Here is a 19063-nt window from a genome sequence, read left to right on the forward strand (position 1 = left end):
AAAAAACATAACAATATTTTTTCCGTGTACCCTTAGTTTTGAAATAGATATTGAAAAACATATCCACTTGAGGATGAGCCCTCGCACATAGCCTACAGTACTTATATTTTATTGTACAAATTATTGAGTGATATGAGGATAGGCTACCACATACAGAATGTCCCCACAAATTTGACACTCTACTCAATTTCAAAGGTTCAATCTTGACTTCTTGACTTGGAATAAATATCAACAAAATGTACAATTAAAGTGAACCACAAATGTCACCAATTCCCTAAGCACAATATCAAACATCGCTCCTCATTTCCTAAAATATTTTAACTGACTAAAATATTCATAGTCAACAGGAAATTCCCAAATGGCCTGAGCAGTCCGCTACGCGCTTCGCTACCGGAGCCAATAGCGCGTCCGTAAACAACATTGCACCTTCTGTGACACACTGTCAGCTACAGAGGTAGGACTAAAAATACCGGCAACTGGGCCATCCATAGGCGATCTGGTCATTGATCACTGTCCGACAACTACAGCATTACAGGCCGGGTGTAGGGTGAAAAGAAAAACGAAAACAAAAATTAATAATAAAAAATCTTGTATGATTTTTTAAGGAGAAAATTCTCAAGTATAGATACAATTCTCATCTACGAAATCCATTTGTTTTTACTGTAGTTGGACCTGTATTAGTAGTTTTAAGTGGGATTTGGACCTCTGCATTGTCACATAGCTAAAAATACTGGGGCTGGGGATTAGCGAGACTTGAACTCGAGCCCGGATAAGCACTATAACCTCTAACCCAGTCTAGCCTCAGTAAATAAATCATGGACTGCATATGCTATCCATTTTAACCTTAAACTAACTAATTCTTAAGATTAGTTCCGTCACATTATTCCATGTATTGTGGGGTGTGGGTAAAAATATGAACTATGATCATAGTCATCATAGTCAAAATCTTCAAGATTTAATAAATTTTATTACAATCATAAGATATAAGTTTTGTAATAGAACTACTTAAGAAGGACAAGCAGCTTCGGAACACTACTGTATCTGGGAATTTAACATTTTTGGGATCAAATCTTGTATTGCAATAAAACATTTTGTATTTAACTTCTTAATGAACAACATACACTAATTAATTGTCTTTTGTTCCCGATAGACACGAAAAATTACATCTCAAAGATGTTTTTACACTTTGCATTTTCAAACGAATCAGAAAGCAAACATAAAACTAGGAAACTTGTGATTGAACTCGATTATTCACAATACCATCTTATATCATAACCAATATTCGAATAACTTGGACGTCGATTTTGAGCCGAATAACACAACTCCTACACAAGATACTCACGGTGTTGCCCCATGGTCGCCGCGACAACACACACTGCAACTGTGACAATGTCAGCGCGTGTCTCGTGTTGTCACGCCGAGCACGGCCGTGCTTCCTTCCGAGTGACGTCACACTGCGGACACTGACACACTTGACCCCGCACTGTTGTTGTCATATCGGCGAAACGTTCAAAACTTACGTAATCACCAGGAGACAAGAGCGGTTGCATGTTGGCGGTGATACTCAAAACCTCGCTAATTGAATAATGTTAGTGAGGTATCTAACGATATAGCATGTTCTACGACTGTGGCTCGTAAGCGGCTCGAAGGACCAATTTGTGAATATATAAATAATGTACTTGATTGTGTAGTTCGTACAAGGAAAAAATACAAAAATAAAAAACTGATAACATACAAAGCAATTTAACTTTAAACATACATGCTAGTTGAAATAAATGCGAATTGATAACCCACCAACAAGAATACTATGACTTAAGCATATTTTATATGAATCTTCAAACTAAACGTGTGACTTCTCTACGGGCATGCTGTGAGATTTTGGACAAGATAAAGCCTCAATTTTAAATTACCCAACATTGGCAATTGTAATTGGGAACATAAAATGCTTTCAAGAGCAAGTGGTCTAGACACTTTTAATTTTGTTGATTTGTCAAATATCGAACTCTTCCCTCACGCACCAAATTGACGCAAACCCTTTGTCTAGCAACACATTCTTGACTAAAGAGGGTAAAAATATCAAGATTTCAATAAATTAATCGGTAAAGTCAAAATAGGAAATATATTTAAAACCGTGGCTAAGAGCATTACACCATAAACAATTATTTGTTGACCAGTAAACCAGTTACACAAACCAGCCGACCCAGTCGGTATCGTATTAGAAACGACATTGATTAATCAATAACTGTCAATCACGTTGTGTGAGATCAACAATCAGTGCAGCGATTAGCCAATCCCAACCATATGGTTCACACAGTCAGAGTGTGTCGCAACCGTGGCGCCTGCCTGGCAGATTGACAGTCACGTAAATGTACGTGAAAGGTACACGGACGGACGTATATTTACGTGTGTCCCGCAGCTGTGGGTCAGGACCAGGGTCAGATAACATGATGCTCTCCCTGTGTGCGACTGTGCGAGTACAAATTGTGTTAGTTCCTCCGATGTAAAAATAGACTCCGGCAAATAACCCCCTAATGTATATCAGGAAATGTGCAGTTAAACGTTTTGTATGTATATTATTGGATACAAAATAGGATTGATCCGATTTATTTGTCTGACAGTTAACAAATCTCTCAATCCTTAAGATTCGCGGAAAAACCTACAAGGTAGGTGGTTAAAAAATACCATCGCAGTTTTCCGTAGCCACACCACACTATCGTAATAACCTTTGTGCTACCCTGGCGGTTTCCTTCACAATACAAGCGTTGGATTTCCCACGGAGCCGCCGCGGGTGGAGCGCAGGGAGGAACCACGGGAAATGAGGAAGCACGGAGACAATCAGCAATCAGCTGATCGTCATTCAACCGTTGTGATCAGCTGGGTCAACAGCCGCTCAGCTGACTCGGCAGACGTGCACACAAAACTGGGACACAATGAAAATCACCTGATTAGCGAGTTGATGCATGCACGTTATTTTGCGAACAGATAACCAACGAATTAAATGTTTCAGTCAGCTTACTGTTTCGTTTCGATAGGGCGGCGACCTCTTAAACGACTCTACAGACGTGTTTACTAAGTTGCACTGGGACACGAAGGCAATCAGCTGATCGGCGTGGTAATGTTCCAATCAGCTGGCTCGACAGCCGTGTTTACTGTAAAAGCACGCGCGCTGCTAGAGCGTGATTAGTTCCCGAGACACAAGTTCCCCAAAACTCGTCATCGACATCTTTAGCAATCATTATTTTCACTAACCTACACAGCACCTACAAAATTGCCGTTTGGGCTACTTTGACTCTTTTATCCTAACGAGTTGTTTGTCACTGAACGCTCACACCCACAGCAGAGGCTATAACAGGTTTACAGCGAAGGCTCCGCGCCAACCGTTGCTTCATATCATGAGTCGTCCAGTCGTCGAACTGACATGATTTACCGTCACCGGTGCAAAGCTCGCCTCCACCTTACATCACTGGACCAAGGTCAAAGTGTACTGTAGCTGTATGTAGCTGTAGCTGCATGGTGGGGAATAGCATTAGAAAATCTACAGACTTTGACAAAATCGTAATAACCAAAGGTTAAATCGGTAACTGTGGGTTCCAGTGATGGATGATGTAAATAGGTAGAGAAGAAAATTACCGAAACACTGATCTGTTGTTCTTTTGGACAAACGGGGTTTTCTGTTTTTAAGCAACAGTGAGGGATCAGATTAAATGCTTTAGACACAAGAATCGGGTCGCACCGCACAAAGAGAAGAAAATTCAGGAAAGCATTTATGAGTCAAGACCTCGAACCTTGTTAGCCACCATTTAAACCCAAATAACAAAATAGGAATGTCATTTGAACAAAAGGGGAGGTTACAAACAACATACCAAAAGACCTAAAGTTGTACCGTTCTGTAGGATATATATTTTGGTGAGTCGGTGGATCGGTGAGCGAGCCGAAGAACGAGTCCCAGGGCAATGAAGTCGTAGGATCCTGGGGCCCACTACTAAATTTTATCAGTTCAGTTTATTCATGTTACCCGCTCACCCCTGCTTTGCTTTGCTGGATTCGTTCCACGTGTAGGCACAAATGCAAGGTTAAAGCCAAAGGCAACTTCCAACTGCCTTTATTCAGAAAATGTACTCTTATCAATTATCAATCAATCCACTTAAGTGCGTATTTTAATCCAAATATGAGTGAAGGATGAGCGTAGAATGGTGCGAGATGATCTGTGTAGCTTTGTTACTGACTAAGATCAGCCGTTTCATTAGCCAGGATCATTTATTTAAAGCCCAATTATCAGGAACCTAGATTGAAGGGCCAGTTTCTGAACAAAGGAATACAAAAATATTCAAAACATTAAGGTAGGGTAAATAAAAAACCAGCATTATTTTGGAATTCTAATCCACTAAGCCATTCCGACTTTTGTAATCGCCAGCTAAACCTTCACCATTTTACGTTGAACTGCAAATCCAGTTCTTTGCTGCACCCCTCCTCTAAACAGCCCAATTATTCAAATGGATGGCACAATAAAATTCCTTGTCACTCATAAATCTAGACCGCCACGGGAACCGCGTTTGTGGGCTTTTAGTTTATGGCGGCAGAGATAATAAAGCTGTACGGAAACGTACGCTGATGGCCGCCTTCCATGTTTCGTCATATTCTCTATTCCTGGGCCTTATGGCTGTCATCACGTCAACTATCTGAGTGATTACTGTGAAAATATGACCTGCAGAATGCTGCGACAATAATGATTTATTCGTACAGGGTGTAAATTGGTTCTTTGATGCACTAAAAACAGCGTCAACTCAAGCAACGATAAATTCAGAATAGCAAAGTGTAAATAGCTTAAGTTCAAATGAGAAAAAAGAAATATTGACATTAAACACACATGGATTTAGTCATCTTGCACAACAAAAGCTCAGCCTACTGAAATAGGTATTTTTTCCAAAGAGAAGCATGTTTTTATTGGATGTATATTCACTATGTATATTCAATATATTTTTAACTGACCATGCATGAATGCACTTTGGCTTGGTATCAAAGTTGTACACATTGCTCTACACTACAGTAGTTTGTAATTTTGTCCGTCTATGGAAAGTCTTTAAGTTTCAAGAATTGGGATTGTATGTGAAGCGCGAAGCTGGTCCCAGCTGTCCATGATCATTTAGCCCTAAATAAATAGCCCGGGTTGAACAAAGTGATCTTCAGGAGCAACGCTCATCTAATTCACTCAACCCTCATCTTTTTCACTAATATGATCTGTACACACTCTTGTATAACAGCATAGCTTAAATCTAATTTATGTTCTAGTTGGTATTCAGGTAATATTTTGCACCGGGGGAAATCAATCATTTATTCAAATTTCCACGTAGATTACCAAGATAGCGGTGGCAGGGGGAGGGGGAAGGAACCAGTTGTGAATGAAGCAGATTTGTGAATGGCCGCTCCTCGGTGTCACAATCCACGTAGGCGACGTGTGGGACTCAATGTTACCTGACGGAAATTCAGCCTTCGAGTGGGCTTTATAGCTAAGTTGCACGTTTTACAATTTGTAACTAACTCTGCGCTCGAATGTGGCAAGATTTTATTGTGATTCAAGTTGCATAAACGTTTTAGTTGGCGGATTGGTAAGAAGTAAGGTTAAGGTACCAACGACAGTATGGCTATTATTGATCGTTAATCAAAATGTAGGTTAAATTACCTGATGTCCGCCAATTGGCCATTGTCTTTACAGGAGACATCGTCAATCCTTATATAAGATCTCCTTACAGAGATATGCATCTCCAGTAAATGATTTACAACGACCAATTGGCGGGCAGGTAATTTAACTTTTTTTTAATTAATTTTTTAGGATTGTAAAAATAGATCAGGAACAACAACAAATTAAATGAAAGTGATCGTTAACTAAATAACGATTACAGTAGTAGAGTCATGAGTGTCTGTTTTAGTACTTACAGTACCTATTTAGTACCTATTTTCGCGCTAACACCCCGTTAGCATGATGGTGTTGGTTAAGGAAACAAAATGAAATTATGAAATGCAACAAATATAAAAGTTGAACGGTTCAATTCTAAAAACGTCTTTTTATGTTTTGCCAGTTCCCGTTAGGAAATCAACAAACATAATACATTTATTAAGCCTACTATGTCGAAATATAAGAGCATCATAAACATAACTAAAAATAAAAACCCATAAACTACATCTATTCTCACCGTATATTTAGCCACAGAAAGATAAAGCTCTAGCAAGAAAGTGATAAAATAGCTAAATCTTATTATTAACGTCCGTGTATTTCAAACGGCGCATTTCGTCAGTTCATAAGCCGGGGTAAAGAATCACTGCACCCTCGGGGACAAAACACATTTTATCAAAGGCGTAAAAAATTTACAACGCGCAAATGCTGCCAAATACGCGCGACAAAAATACCCTGAAGAATTTAATCGCGGGCCAACAAAGTAGGAGACAGGCGAGCGATATAGTCTGATCCTGTTGTCAGGGGACTTACCCGCGTAAAGTGTGGGAGTTACGGTCAGCTGGGACTCTCACTTCGTCTGCTTTATAATCAGCTGCGATTTTCTCTTTACCCGCGTAAACAGTCGGAGTTTCAATGTAGCACTGACTTGCGTATACTGAAGTACACATCTCATCTAAACGGACCAGTTGTAGCCAATAAAAAATAACAAAAATACAAAGTTGTATGGGCTACTTGCAGAGTGTAGTACAGTATAAAATTATGACGGCTTCCTTAGTTATTGTTACTGTGAAAGTTTATAAGGAATAATAAATGCTACGGCTTGGATTTATAATAAGTCGCCATTTAATTGGCTTGGTTAAAAATAAGAGTATTTGACATAAATCTGTAAATTACATCAGTGCATTCTGTCGTTGGCTCTTACAATTAAATAGATTTTTATTCTCAATTTTAAGACGAAAAAGGAATGACTAGTTCTATCCGTAGTCAAGGGTTATAGTTAGACGAAACTCACTACTGTACGCACAATCTCTGGGAGATAAGTGTTTCGGCAAGACGAGCTTTATAAGTTTTTAGTTTGAGAGAATCCAAGATCTGTCTAAAGGCTGCGCTATACCTCAGCTAGGAATTCTCAGTTAGGGCTTCAGTACACTATGTTGCGCCATTAAACAGCGCCACAAGTAGCGCTTTCAGACGTTTAAGTTCTCTCAAAAATTGTTTTTCATCTGAAGAAGGTTCCTTATTCCCTGGATTCAAATGTATGACTCTATCGGTTTTTCGTCTTGAGAGAAAATCTACTACAATATCAATAATTTATTCGTGAATAAAACTGAAATCGGCTTTTGTCCAGGTTACGTAATTTAAGCCAATTGCTTCTGGACATCTCCAAGGTAAGGTCATAATGTATTATGGTACAAAAAGACATCAATTTATTAATTTAATCTATATTGTTTGTAAAACCACTTCTTGGATCGCCCTGTGTCACTAGAAACTACAAAGGTGCAAAACTACCCCTCGTGACAAGTAATATATACCTAAGTAATATCTAATTCAGTTTGGCCGATAGCATCCTAAAGGCTGCAGAAGACCCATGTTCTACATTAGCTCCATTAGTCTGCTCTCCCTGGGTGCTACTGAGTGACAGAGACATATAACGACGTTATATCACATCTCTCAACACTCAACAGCTGATGGTGACGTCGACCCACATTCCACACGCGCCTTCTACATTCCTACACGGTCTTCAGTCTTCAGTCTTCATGCAGTTGATAACAGAGCAATGTATTAGTGTCGTGTATTCGGTATAAATGTGAATTCTGTTAAAGGTGATGTATTTAGCTCCGTATATTGTACGTAAACGTTACTCGATCGCGAACTGAGTAGAATACTCGTTGGAATTGACACGACCCAAAATGGTGGTAAAAAAACATATTGAAAGTCACATTTTCTTTATAAATATGTTTTTGGATGATACAATCCTTGTGCAATTGCATGTTCTGTTCTTTGTAGCTACGGCATTGGTAATAATTACAATGGAAGTTATCGGACAGTAATGTTTAAACGTAGGCCTACACCCTATTTTTCTTAAGTTGGAAAGTGGGCTTTTTCTGAACTTGTATCGATTAAAGAAAGGAAAGTGCTTCCTTTGGTGTTCAAACGCTTAAAGTTCCCAAAATTTCAAGATAAGCAAAGAAACTTTGAAAGCCTATTGCTAATCTGTTTAGATCATAAAATAAAACTGATTCATCATCACTCTCTTCCCATATTGATGTCAACAAAGAAGTGAGTGTTTGGAATGATCTTCCGCTGCCAAGATCATAAAAACTAAAGAGCACAAGAAATCACCAAAGTAACAAAATTCCGTGTCTTCCACGTTCACACGTTCACATTCCGGCCACCTAGAACCGCAATTTGGCAGAGCAGGAACGAAAACTTGTGGCCAACCATAAAACGGTGGCGTAATAATTGTTTGTTAACAGTGGCACGAACTAGTCGTCAACGGTCTGGGAGAAAATTAGAACTGGCCTGGGTGAAATATTGGAGCATTATATCAACGGGGCTTATGGCCGTTCCCGAATATCCCGCGGTTTCTTTAATTTGTCCCGCCAAATTGTGCGTGTTCGGAGATAAATCCCGGGAGCAACGCGTCAACACGCCCCTGGAACGTAGCAGAGTGGGTCGCTGGAATTTAGAGGGAAATAAAAGTAATTTGTGGCGCGTTAGTGGACGCAAGTTGACAGAAATTTGTATTTGGACCGAATCCTTAGACAGAGTACATTTTTTTAGTCGCGCTTTTATAATATAGTCAGAGGAGGAAGAGAGCATTAAACCCTCTGCAAGAGAACCTCCACTAAGATTAGTGTATGAATTTAAATAATGGGTCATGATGCAGGACTAAATTCAAAAGTCATAAATGCATCGTATTTCTGGGATTGCCAGATCAGTTTCTGGAAGGCATAATTCTTCAAAATGAAGGTGTCATGGTATGTTTATATTTTTCGTTTAAGACATTATGGTAACTGTATTATGGTAACTGTCGTACTGGTAAGGACAACGAAGGCGAGTTCGTCACCATGAAAAAAAAAACACTCATGTCATTAGGATATGCTTGTTTGTGGATAATAAGTGTAAAAAAGAAATTCTTTCAACACCCTTTCATCACACCGAAAAACACAAGTTGTCAAATGCTCTTCACAACACAACGAAAAAAAGTTCCTATTAAGAGAATCATATTCAACCCGTTACATCACCACGTTCAAGCCACAATGTTGCATTGGTCAAACATTTTCAATCACTCTACAGCAGCATAGTAGGAGTAAATATAAAGACAGATCGAATCGGGCCAGCGATTGTTCCGATGTAGGATGTCGTTTAGCACCTGACACGAGGACCATTGTGTGTGGAGCGATACTATCAATAACTCGACACTGGCTACCTGCCTACAGTCTGACGCGACTTGCGTGAATATACACCGTCAAGGACGAGTCTTATCACTGATCAAGGCCGCCACACAAAGCAAAAGTTGATATTGTACAGTGTGATTGTGTGTGACACCTACATCTTCAGTTTCTACCTGCCTACAGTCTGACGCGACTTGCGTGAATATACACCGTCAAGGACGAGTCTTATCAGTGATCAAGGCCGCAACACAAAGCAAAAGTTGTACAGTGTGATTGTGTGCGACTCCTACATCTTCAGTTTCTACCTGCCTACAGTCTGACGCGACTTGCGTGAATATACACCGTCAAGGACGAGTCTTATCACAGATCAAGGCCGTCACACAAAACAAAAGTTATTGTACAGTGTGATTGTGTGCGACTCCTACATCTTCAGTTTCTACCTGCCTACAGTCTGACGCGACTTGCGTGAATATACACCGTCAAGGACGAGTCTTGTCACTGATCAAGGCCACAACACAAAGTTAAAGTTGACATTGTACAGTGTGATTGTGTGTGACACCTACATCTTCAGTGTCTACCTGCCTACAGTCTGACGCGACTTGCGTGAATATACACCGTCAAGGACGAGTCTTATCACTGATCAAGGTCGTCACACAAAGCAAACGTTCATATTGTACAGTGTTCAACGTGTGTGAAACCTACATCTTCAGTTTCTACCTGCCTACAGTCTGACGCGACTTGCGTGAATATACACCGTCAAGGACGAGTCTTATCACTGATCAAGGCCACAACACAAAGCAAAAGTTGATATTGTACAGTGTGATTGTGTGAGACACCTACATCTTCAGTTTCTACCTGCCTACAGTCTGACGCGACTTGCGTGAATATACACCGTCAAGGACGAGTCTTATCACTGATCAAGGCCGCCACACAAAGCAAAAGTTGATATCATACGTGATTGTGTGGGACACCTACATCTTCAGTTTCTACCTGCCTACAGTCTGACGCGACTTGCGTGAATATACACCGTCAAGGACGAGTCTTATCACTGATCAAGGCCGCCACACAAAGCAAAAGTTGATATCATACGTGATTGTGTGTGACACCTACATCTTCAGTTTCTACCTGCCTACAGTCTGACGCGACTTGCGTGAATATACACCGTCAAGGACGAGTCTTATCACTGATCAAGGCCGTCACACAAAGCAAATGTTGTACAGTGTGATTGTGTGGGACACCTACATCTTCAGTTTCTACCTGCCTACAGTCTGACGCGACTTGCGTGAATATACACCGTCAAGGACGAGTCTTATCACTGATCAAGGCCGCCACACAAAGCAAAAGTTGATATCATACGTGATTGTGTGTGACACCTACATCTTCAGTTTCTACCTGCCTACAGTCTGACGCGACTTGCGTGAATATAAACCATCAAGGACGAGTCTTATCACTGATCAAGGGCACAATACAAAGCAAAAGTTGATATCACACGTGATTGTGTATGACACCTACATCTTCAGTTTCTACCTGCCTACAGTCTGACGCGACTTGCGTGAATATACACCGTCAAGGACGAGTGTTATCACTGATCAAGGGCACAACACAAAGCAAAAGTTGATATCACACGTGATTGTGTATGACACCTACATCTTCAGTTTCTACCTGCCTACAGTCTGACGCGACTTGCGTGAATATACACCGTCAAGGGCGAGTCTTATCAGTGATCAAGGCCGCCACACAAAGCAAAAGTTGATATTGTACAGTGTGATTGTGTGTGACTCCTACATCTTCAGTTTCTACCTGCCTACAGTCTGACGCGACTTGCGTGAATATACACCGTCAAGGACGAGTCTTATCACTGATCAAGGCCGTCACACAAAGCAAAAGTTGATATTGTACAGTGTGTGTGTGTGACACCTACATCTTCAGTTTCTACCTGCCTACAGTCTGACGCGACTTGCGTGAATATACAGTACACCGTCAAGGACTAGTCTTATCACTGATCAAGGCCACAACACAAAGCAAAAGTTGATATTGTACAGTGTGATTGTGTGTGACACCTACATATTTAGTTTCTCCCTGTACGACTCTTCTTCTCAAGCTCTTGATTAGACTAAACATACTGAGGTGGTTTTACTTACATTCTTTGTTTTTGTCCATAGACTTCTGCAGGGGAGAGTCGTCGACCTCTGCCTTGGGCGGCGACACCGGGGGCGGCGGCGGTGGCGGCGCAGGCGGTCCGTTCTCCGCAGCCATTGCTCCGGGCGGCTTCACGTTGAACCACTCCGGGTAGATACCCACCAGCGTGTCCAGCAGATCCTGGTCGAGCTGTATCCTCCACACCAGCCTCTCACTGGACCCTGCGACAGAGGGAAGTACTCGGATATCACCAGAGAACGAACAACATCAAGGTATAGGTTGCACTGTAAGATATAGTAACAAACCAGATCTCCCTATAACGTTCTATGTACCTGTTATACAGAATAAACATTGCTTATCGATTAAGAAATGTCTACAAGCAAAGTGATCATTTTTAGGTGGGTGATAACATGGATTAGAATATCAAGAGACGCAGCGATTGGCGCAGCATGTGCCAGTACAGTATGTCTGCATCGCGACTGAATTGCAAAGTCCCAGAACTATCCTTCAAAAAAATGTATTTCAATAAGCAATCAATATCACCACATCATGGTAAATATATAACTTATGGTAAGCACGCTATGGTTGACGTGCCTTACCCTAGAATCCATCCCATTCCCATTAATCAAACGATATAACCTTGCAACATTTTTTCAAGCAGCTAACTTTATGCGGTAGAGACTCGCAAGGAGACCTCCGTTTAATCGAAAACTGTTAATATTCGTTTTCAAGATGCAAGCTCTTTTTGTTCACATTCTTTTGACATAACGCAGATGATTTGATCCGAGGTCAGTAATCAGTGGATGCGGAATTGTTTTGTCGAGTGCAGCTGAGAGTGTTGTGCAGGGAGTGGTCGTGTGGGCAGTCAGTAGCCCACACTAGGCCCACACAGCACCCACTCGCGACGCCATTCATTACACCACTAGAGATCAGCAACATCTCTCTGGGGAAACTGAACATTCCGGACCTCCCTCGGACGGAACTGACACAAACTGTACACAATGAAAATCCCTTGGGCCTTCTTGGACGCCATGAGTGAGAAGCTGACGGGTTGTTGATTAAACAGTCTTTATAGAATCAAAATCACATTGACATTCTTTTTGACCATCAGAAGCTACGAAACACTACCAAGTTGATGATCAAGTGAACTTCACGTGGATCCCAGATTTATTGCTTATTCTGGGACATTCTCTTACAAAACTACAAGTCACAGGATAGGATACATAAAGAGCATCTTCAGAATAAAACCAAAAATTTACTTTGACTATCCGGACCAAACTCAGGTACAGCTGAGGAGATAACGAATTGACCATGAAAGCTCAATTGAGCAAAGAACACATTTGGTTCTTCTACCTTGTGGTCAAAATTCTCCTGTTAGAAAGCCAAGACCAAGTTTCTTTAGGTTTTCCGTTTGAGATGCGTGCAAACCACAACCTTTTATCACGTAGCAGTGTTTTGCGTCGCCGGATGATTCCCCATAACGTGAGGTGGTGGAGGTCAATCACAGGTTCTCACCGTGTGGGAGCGGTTCAAGGTTTCGCCCAGGAAATGAGTCCGTCCCGCTTGTATGCTAAATAATGTGTGAATCTTGCCATGATGCAGTCCAGGATTCACTGCTTCTCAGAACTTGGTCTTTATCACGTTAGTAAAATGCATAATCAACTTACATTGCATTGCATGAGCCTGTGACTTTACGTTGCGAGAAGAAAACTCAAGTTCACCAACTCCCTACCAAAAATTATTAATTTGTCTTTAGAAACAGGTAAAAAAGTTAAAACTTCACTGATCTGCACTAGAAAGTGTCTTGACTGAAGCAAGGGCCAAAACTATTCATGGAAACGTAATGAGAGTTAGTCTTAGACAAGTAGCATACTTCGAAGAAACATGAATGGTACTTAGATCTTCCTTAAGACATAAACGCTCTAGTCTAAAACTCTCGTAGAAACATAACCGCTAGAAAATGGCTTAACAATTCATTGAAAAGAACGAAGCAAATAAACAGAACAATAGGTTATAGAACTCATTAGTACATTCATGAAAACAGAATACTCTCATTACCAGCGGGAGAAAGCTGTATGTGAGTAGCGGCCAAATGGCGCAGGCTACTTAACAAAAGGTACTTCAAGTCGACGAAATGGACTGCCACAAACGATTATGATCAACATTGCTAATGAAATAGCTTTATGGCATAATTCTCACCGTTCCTTGTTACAATATCCGCAAGGCTGTATCTGTGGGATGTTGTAGATAATAACAAATTTTGGAAAGTTAGAAGTTAATTTGTTGGCTTTATCGACAAAATTAGTAAAATGTGTATCCAGATGCATTGTAATAGAAGCTGAAGAGGTTTGGAGGAGGAGGGTCGGGTTCGAGTTTTGTTTTACATTCAACAAACGTGTGGGGGGTTTTAAGAGCTTCAATTGTGCCCAAAAACCAAACGGCTATAACAATTATTGGGACATAGCTAAAATATGAATTTTCAAAAATATGAATAATTTGGTAAACCTTAAAATTGACATACACGATCGCTGTTAAACATCATGAAAGTGTTGAAAATAAGGAAACACGTTACTAACTTGACACTCTTCTCTTGAATGCGGTATCTGAGGACTAAGGAATTTAAAAGTTGTTTTTCCATATTGTCCGAGTGTTTTCGCAAGACTTTCTAGCAGCTAACGATCCACTGACCAGAGACCACTCCAAGGCCAGCGGGGAGTAGTCACGCCGGCGCCAAGGTACAGCATACAGATGGTAACACCTGTCACACTATTGTAATCGTTAATCGTGAAAACTATGAAGAATATCTTGAAATCGAACCCCATTCCATTCGGTGGGTTCAAGGAAATAAAGAGCGAGCTTTCATATTAATTTTGATTTTAGGTCAAATACGTCTAGCGTTTGAGATGCAACTGAAACCGTACAGGTTGATTCTAAAGTTGGGTATAAGCATGAGGCATCACAAAAAATAAATTGATTTTTTTAAGAGATTGAAACAGAAGTAACAAACTACAGTTCGAAATATGGGTGAAAAGGATAGGTAACGTCGTAGGCTACACTTAGCAATTTTCTGTTTGTCAAAGGTAATAGTTTTTATTAGACTTTTGTATACTAAAGCAGAAAACCCATCAATATGGCTATACTAGGTAGCTAATTTATTGACAGTTAAATTAACCACCCATGGTGTTAGCTACTGCTTAATTTGTATTTTTTTTCTCTTTAATTTGTGATATCTTCATGTTTGGTTACGACATAAAAGAAGCTATAGATGCTAAGATGCTTAATCGGCTCGATTAAAAAGTTGTCACCTTTGGCCGAGATCAATAACTGACATAATCACACTCTTTTGGTCCACTCACTCAGGGAAAACATCTTATTCCCTGTGTCAGTAGAGTTCTTTGGTGTCTGCCGAAGAATAAACCTGAACAAGAAATCAGAGTTTACTCAAACCCCGGTGACGGCAAGTACAAAGCACTCGATACTCAAGTATAATTGCAGCCGCTCAGTAATCGCTGCTTATCTCGAGCCTGTCGAGGCCGTACTTTCCCAGGTCAAGTGTTCGTCCTAGGCCCACTTTGCCGGACAGTCAACTCGACTGCAGTATTGCCGCTGCGTAGATGCAATCTGTGCTTTGTGCATCTGTTTAATACTTCACTGGGATGTCATTTAACCAACGTAGATGCTGCAAAGAGTGTTAGAAGTCTTCAACTCCTTCTATATGTTCTTCAGGCTGATTGAATTCCAGTTAACTCATGCTAGATTGAGTTATCTACATATTTCAAAACAGTGTGCATGCTTGCTTGAATGAATGTGCATGCGTTATCTTTACGCACCCTACTTGTTTTAATGTCGTCCAAACAGAAAAACCAAGGAAAATCGGTTATGATAATATTTGATTTTATCACCAACCTTGTAGATCTCCCCATCTTGAGGTCTACAGTGTGTAAACCCCCTACAGTCACAATCCCACAAAATGGTGCTCCATAGAGCGAGACTATTTATTTGTGCGATTTCAAGCTTTAAATTTGGGATTATTCGGAGCATAAATGAAATAGTAAAATTAATTTATGTGACAAAACAGTTTTAACATAGGCTATAAAGTAGAAATTGTGGGACAAACTGATCCAGATCTTTAACAGTGTTACGTTAAAACTCCACTCATTCCTTGGAATACATATTGATAACTCCACAATCCACACGTATGATAAACTGGAGGCGACACATGGGCTAGCGTGTGGTTTTGAAAGTACAACTGGGAGATTGGAGGGTTATTTACATCAACAAGTGCGATCGAACGATGGTGTACCAGTAAAACCGAGGGATCAACGGAATTCCTAGTCATATTGAGGATCCAAGTCATGCGCACTGAACTTTCCTCTAGTGATTCTTGTCTAGTTGAGAGGCGGCGGTGGCGGTGGCGCCTATGTTACATCACGCCGTGATATCACAGTCACTAGCGCCATCTGTCCAACTGATTGGCGATTGTCGATAGAACATGACCGCTTTCACCAACCAGAGCCTCCACAAAGGTTGGCTAACGTGAACCGCACACCTGTTACATTTAGCGTCACAGGCTAAAATGGGGAGAAAGACGAGAGGAAGACGAAAAGTAAGAGAAACCTACGATACTGATGACATGCAAGGAAAAGAGATACGACAACACTCATTGTTACTATGAGTATGTCATTGCCAAGTAGTTTTTTGGTCATACAATTATAATACAAAATCTCACTTAGGTGTACTGTTCATTCCAGTCTGGCTAGACTAAATATAATTATAGTTTCATCCTGAAAAAAGGGTTTACGATTTAGATGATTTTAAAAGCTCAGAGAGAGCACCCGTGGATGTCTTGTAAAATCTTAGGTAGCTACCATTACACTTTTTAGATTGTGATAAAAACTTATATCACCATCTGAAGGTACGTCCAGGGCACGACACCCTCGATTTTCATTAGCTCCTTCTTTCTTTTGTTTCAAGTGTGAGCATCTAATGGTTAACATGTGTATAAATTTGATAATGTTGCAACTACCGTCAAAAAGTATGACCAGTCGAGGTACTTCCACGATAAGATAATTTCCTGATTTCCTCTTAATCATTGTTTGATTTAACATACAATTTTTGTTTAAACATCCTGAGCACGAAAATATCAAGAGGTCAAACAAGTTTCCATGTGACAAATCCTCACATTGAATCAAACCAAATATTCACAAACAGGTGAATGACTGGTCTAATGGGGCGGGTAAATACACAGTGGCGCACGGCGGTCACCGACAACCGGCCAATAGAAACATTCGCCTGCCAACTGGCCAGATCAATCATACGCCCACGCACGCACAGCGACAGACGGATCACTTACTTTACCGGGAACCCCACAACTAGGTCGTGTTTTACGAGTGCCTTCTCTCCACGCCAAGATCCGCCGTTGTCGCAGTAAACAGCCAAAAATAAGTCTAGGCCTACAATCAACATCAACATGCGAGCGTGGGTCGCGCGTCGCGGTCCTCATCCAGTAAACAAATGGGTTTATAACCCTCGATACTGGCTTTTCTGGAAACTAGCGTTAAATCTTGTTTGTCCACGATCCAGCAATATCACTCTCGACGCTTTACACAATTTGATAGTTTATGTATTGAATTTCTTTTTATTTTGGTACGAATATAATTTTATGATTGTATTGTATTCTCGAACTTAACGTGTGTTGGCTTTACGCATTCGATTAAATGAAATCTCGAGGATCGATCTCGGTTGATCATATTGATTAAAACCGTTAAAAGATACAAAGTGTAAAAATGTAAAGTACAACAATAATCGGTAACTTTTACGAATTAAACTCTGTACTTTATTGTACCACAGAGTCATTATCTCGAAGGATGGAACAACTATTGATTGAAGAGAAAAGAATTGGTACAAAAATTATCAATCAAACTTGTTAGTGTACAATCTTCTACTTATATACACGCCAAAGATCTTCCTCCTAGTACACTGCCTGGTCCTTGAACAGGGTGAAATTCTCCCTCCATTATTGCACGATGTCCAGAGGTGTGTGTTGCGTCATAGATCAGCTGAGGCTGCACCATATGGCGGGTGTTTTGGCAAGCGGAGGTAAGTAGGTTGCGGTGAAGACCTTGACTGAATGCCGCGGTAACTTGTAACGCTGTGCGGATGCCTTCGAACAAACCAAGTAGCCTACCCTACCTTAGGTAAAAGAAAAAAGAAAGAGTTTCTGGAAGAAATATAAACCAGCGTAGGTTGAATAAGGGGGTTTGAGAACAAAAGTTGAGAAAATCGTGTAAAATCTATAGGTTAGGAAAGTAAAGGCGTGGAGTACAGAAATAAATAAGGGGAGCTGAAAGAATTGTCAAATGATGGTCAAACTAAAATACCCCGCCGCAGCAAACCTGCCGTCTAAGCGAATCTCCATTTGGCTGAATTGATTTTCAATCGATCTATTTAAATAACATTAGGTTTAACGAGTACCTAGGTTTGCTGCTACAAGGAAACTAATAAAGTGTGTGTTTTAAGTAAAATAATTATTGCTTAGTAGAAAATGAATATATTTGCCAAGTTTGATCAAAAGATATCCATAAACAAGCAAACTACAACATTTTACAATATTCTCCATAAGAATAACATGGGAATTCTAAATTTACAATTTTTTTAGTTTTTTCCGTAACCAATAACCGTACAAAAACACTTTGATATACTGAATTGTTTGTTTTTTTAAGCTCTTTAAGAAGGTTTAGAGAAAAATTGGGAAATTTTGTGTTTTGAGAGTCAAAAGTGAGAAAAACCAATTTTTACCCCATAAAACCCCCCATAAAACCCTGTTCCCATGGTCCGATCATGCTGGATCGCGAACTCATTCAAGTTTATCCCGCCTTACACCTTCAAACCAAATTTCATCAAAATCGGATAAAAATTACTCAAGTTATCGTGTTCACGGACACATATATATATAAATCTATATATATATATATATCTATATATATATATATATACATATATAAAAATTTGAACGAATGGTGTTTTTGGCCTCTGGGGACATCAAAATGAAAAAGTAAATCGGTCCTGGGCCTAAGTCTTACCATGAGACCTACGGTAATAGCTAGTAGTCATGGCAGCGATCGGGCAGGAATTTGACCTTGAGATGATCTCAGCTGATTAGTTGACCACAGCTGACCACGTGCAGTAGGTGTTTGTATTAAATAAATTATTAAATTATTATGGATAAAAAGTGTTGGCCTGACCGGGTTTCGAACCCCGGTCTTTTTGCTGGTAGTTGGAGTCGTTACCATATGAGCCACAGCAATGTTATGGGTATGGAGTTTTATATCGGTAAATGACACCTTATACCTATACCTACTCTTGTACCTTGCATATACAGGGTGTGTATTGGAGATTTGATTTTAACATGGTTCGTTCGAATCTAACCTATGTTAGAGGTTTCGAATCTAACTAATGGTAACTGAGGTTTACTGGTTCAATCCTAACCTATGCTAGAGGTTTATGGGTTCGAATCTAACCTATGTTAGAGGTTCACGGGTTCGAATCTAACTAATGGTAACTGAGGTTTACT

The 19063-nt window shown here is 40.3% G+C and overlaps 1 protein-coding gene across 4 annotated transcripts in view; it reads right to left on the reverse strand.

Moving 5' to 3' along the window:
* Positions 1-19063, reverse strand: part of LOC129002193 (myocardin-related transcription factor B-like) — a 170453-nt gene that overhangs the window by 19211 nt on the left and 132179 nt on the right. For all 4 annotated transcript variants that reach the window (XM_054429829.1, XM_054429827.1, XM_054429826.1 and 1 more), the window contains exon 2: positions 11493-11711. In XM_054429829.1, the coding sequence (XP_054285804.1) occupies positions 11493-11607 (115 nt within the window). In that variant the 5' untranslated portion in view covers positions 11608-11711. The remainder of the gene's footprint in view (positions 1-11492; positions 11712-19063) is intronic.

The sequence above is a fragment of the Macrosteles quadrilineatus genome, unplaced genomic scaffold, assembly GCF_028750875.1.
Source record: "Macrosteles quadrilineatus isolate MER2022 unplaced genomic scaffold, UCM_ALF_1.0 Scaffold_9__3_contigs__length_116548681, whole genome shotgun sequence".
In the NCBI taxonomy this organism is placed as follows: Eukaryota; Metazoa; Arthropoda; class Insecta; order Hemiptera; family Cicadellidae; genus Macrosteles; species Macrosteles quadrilineatus.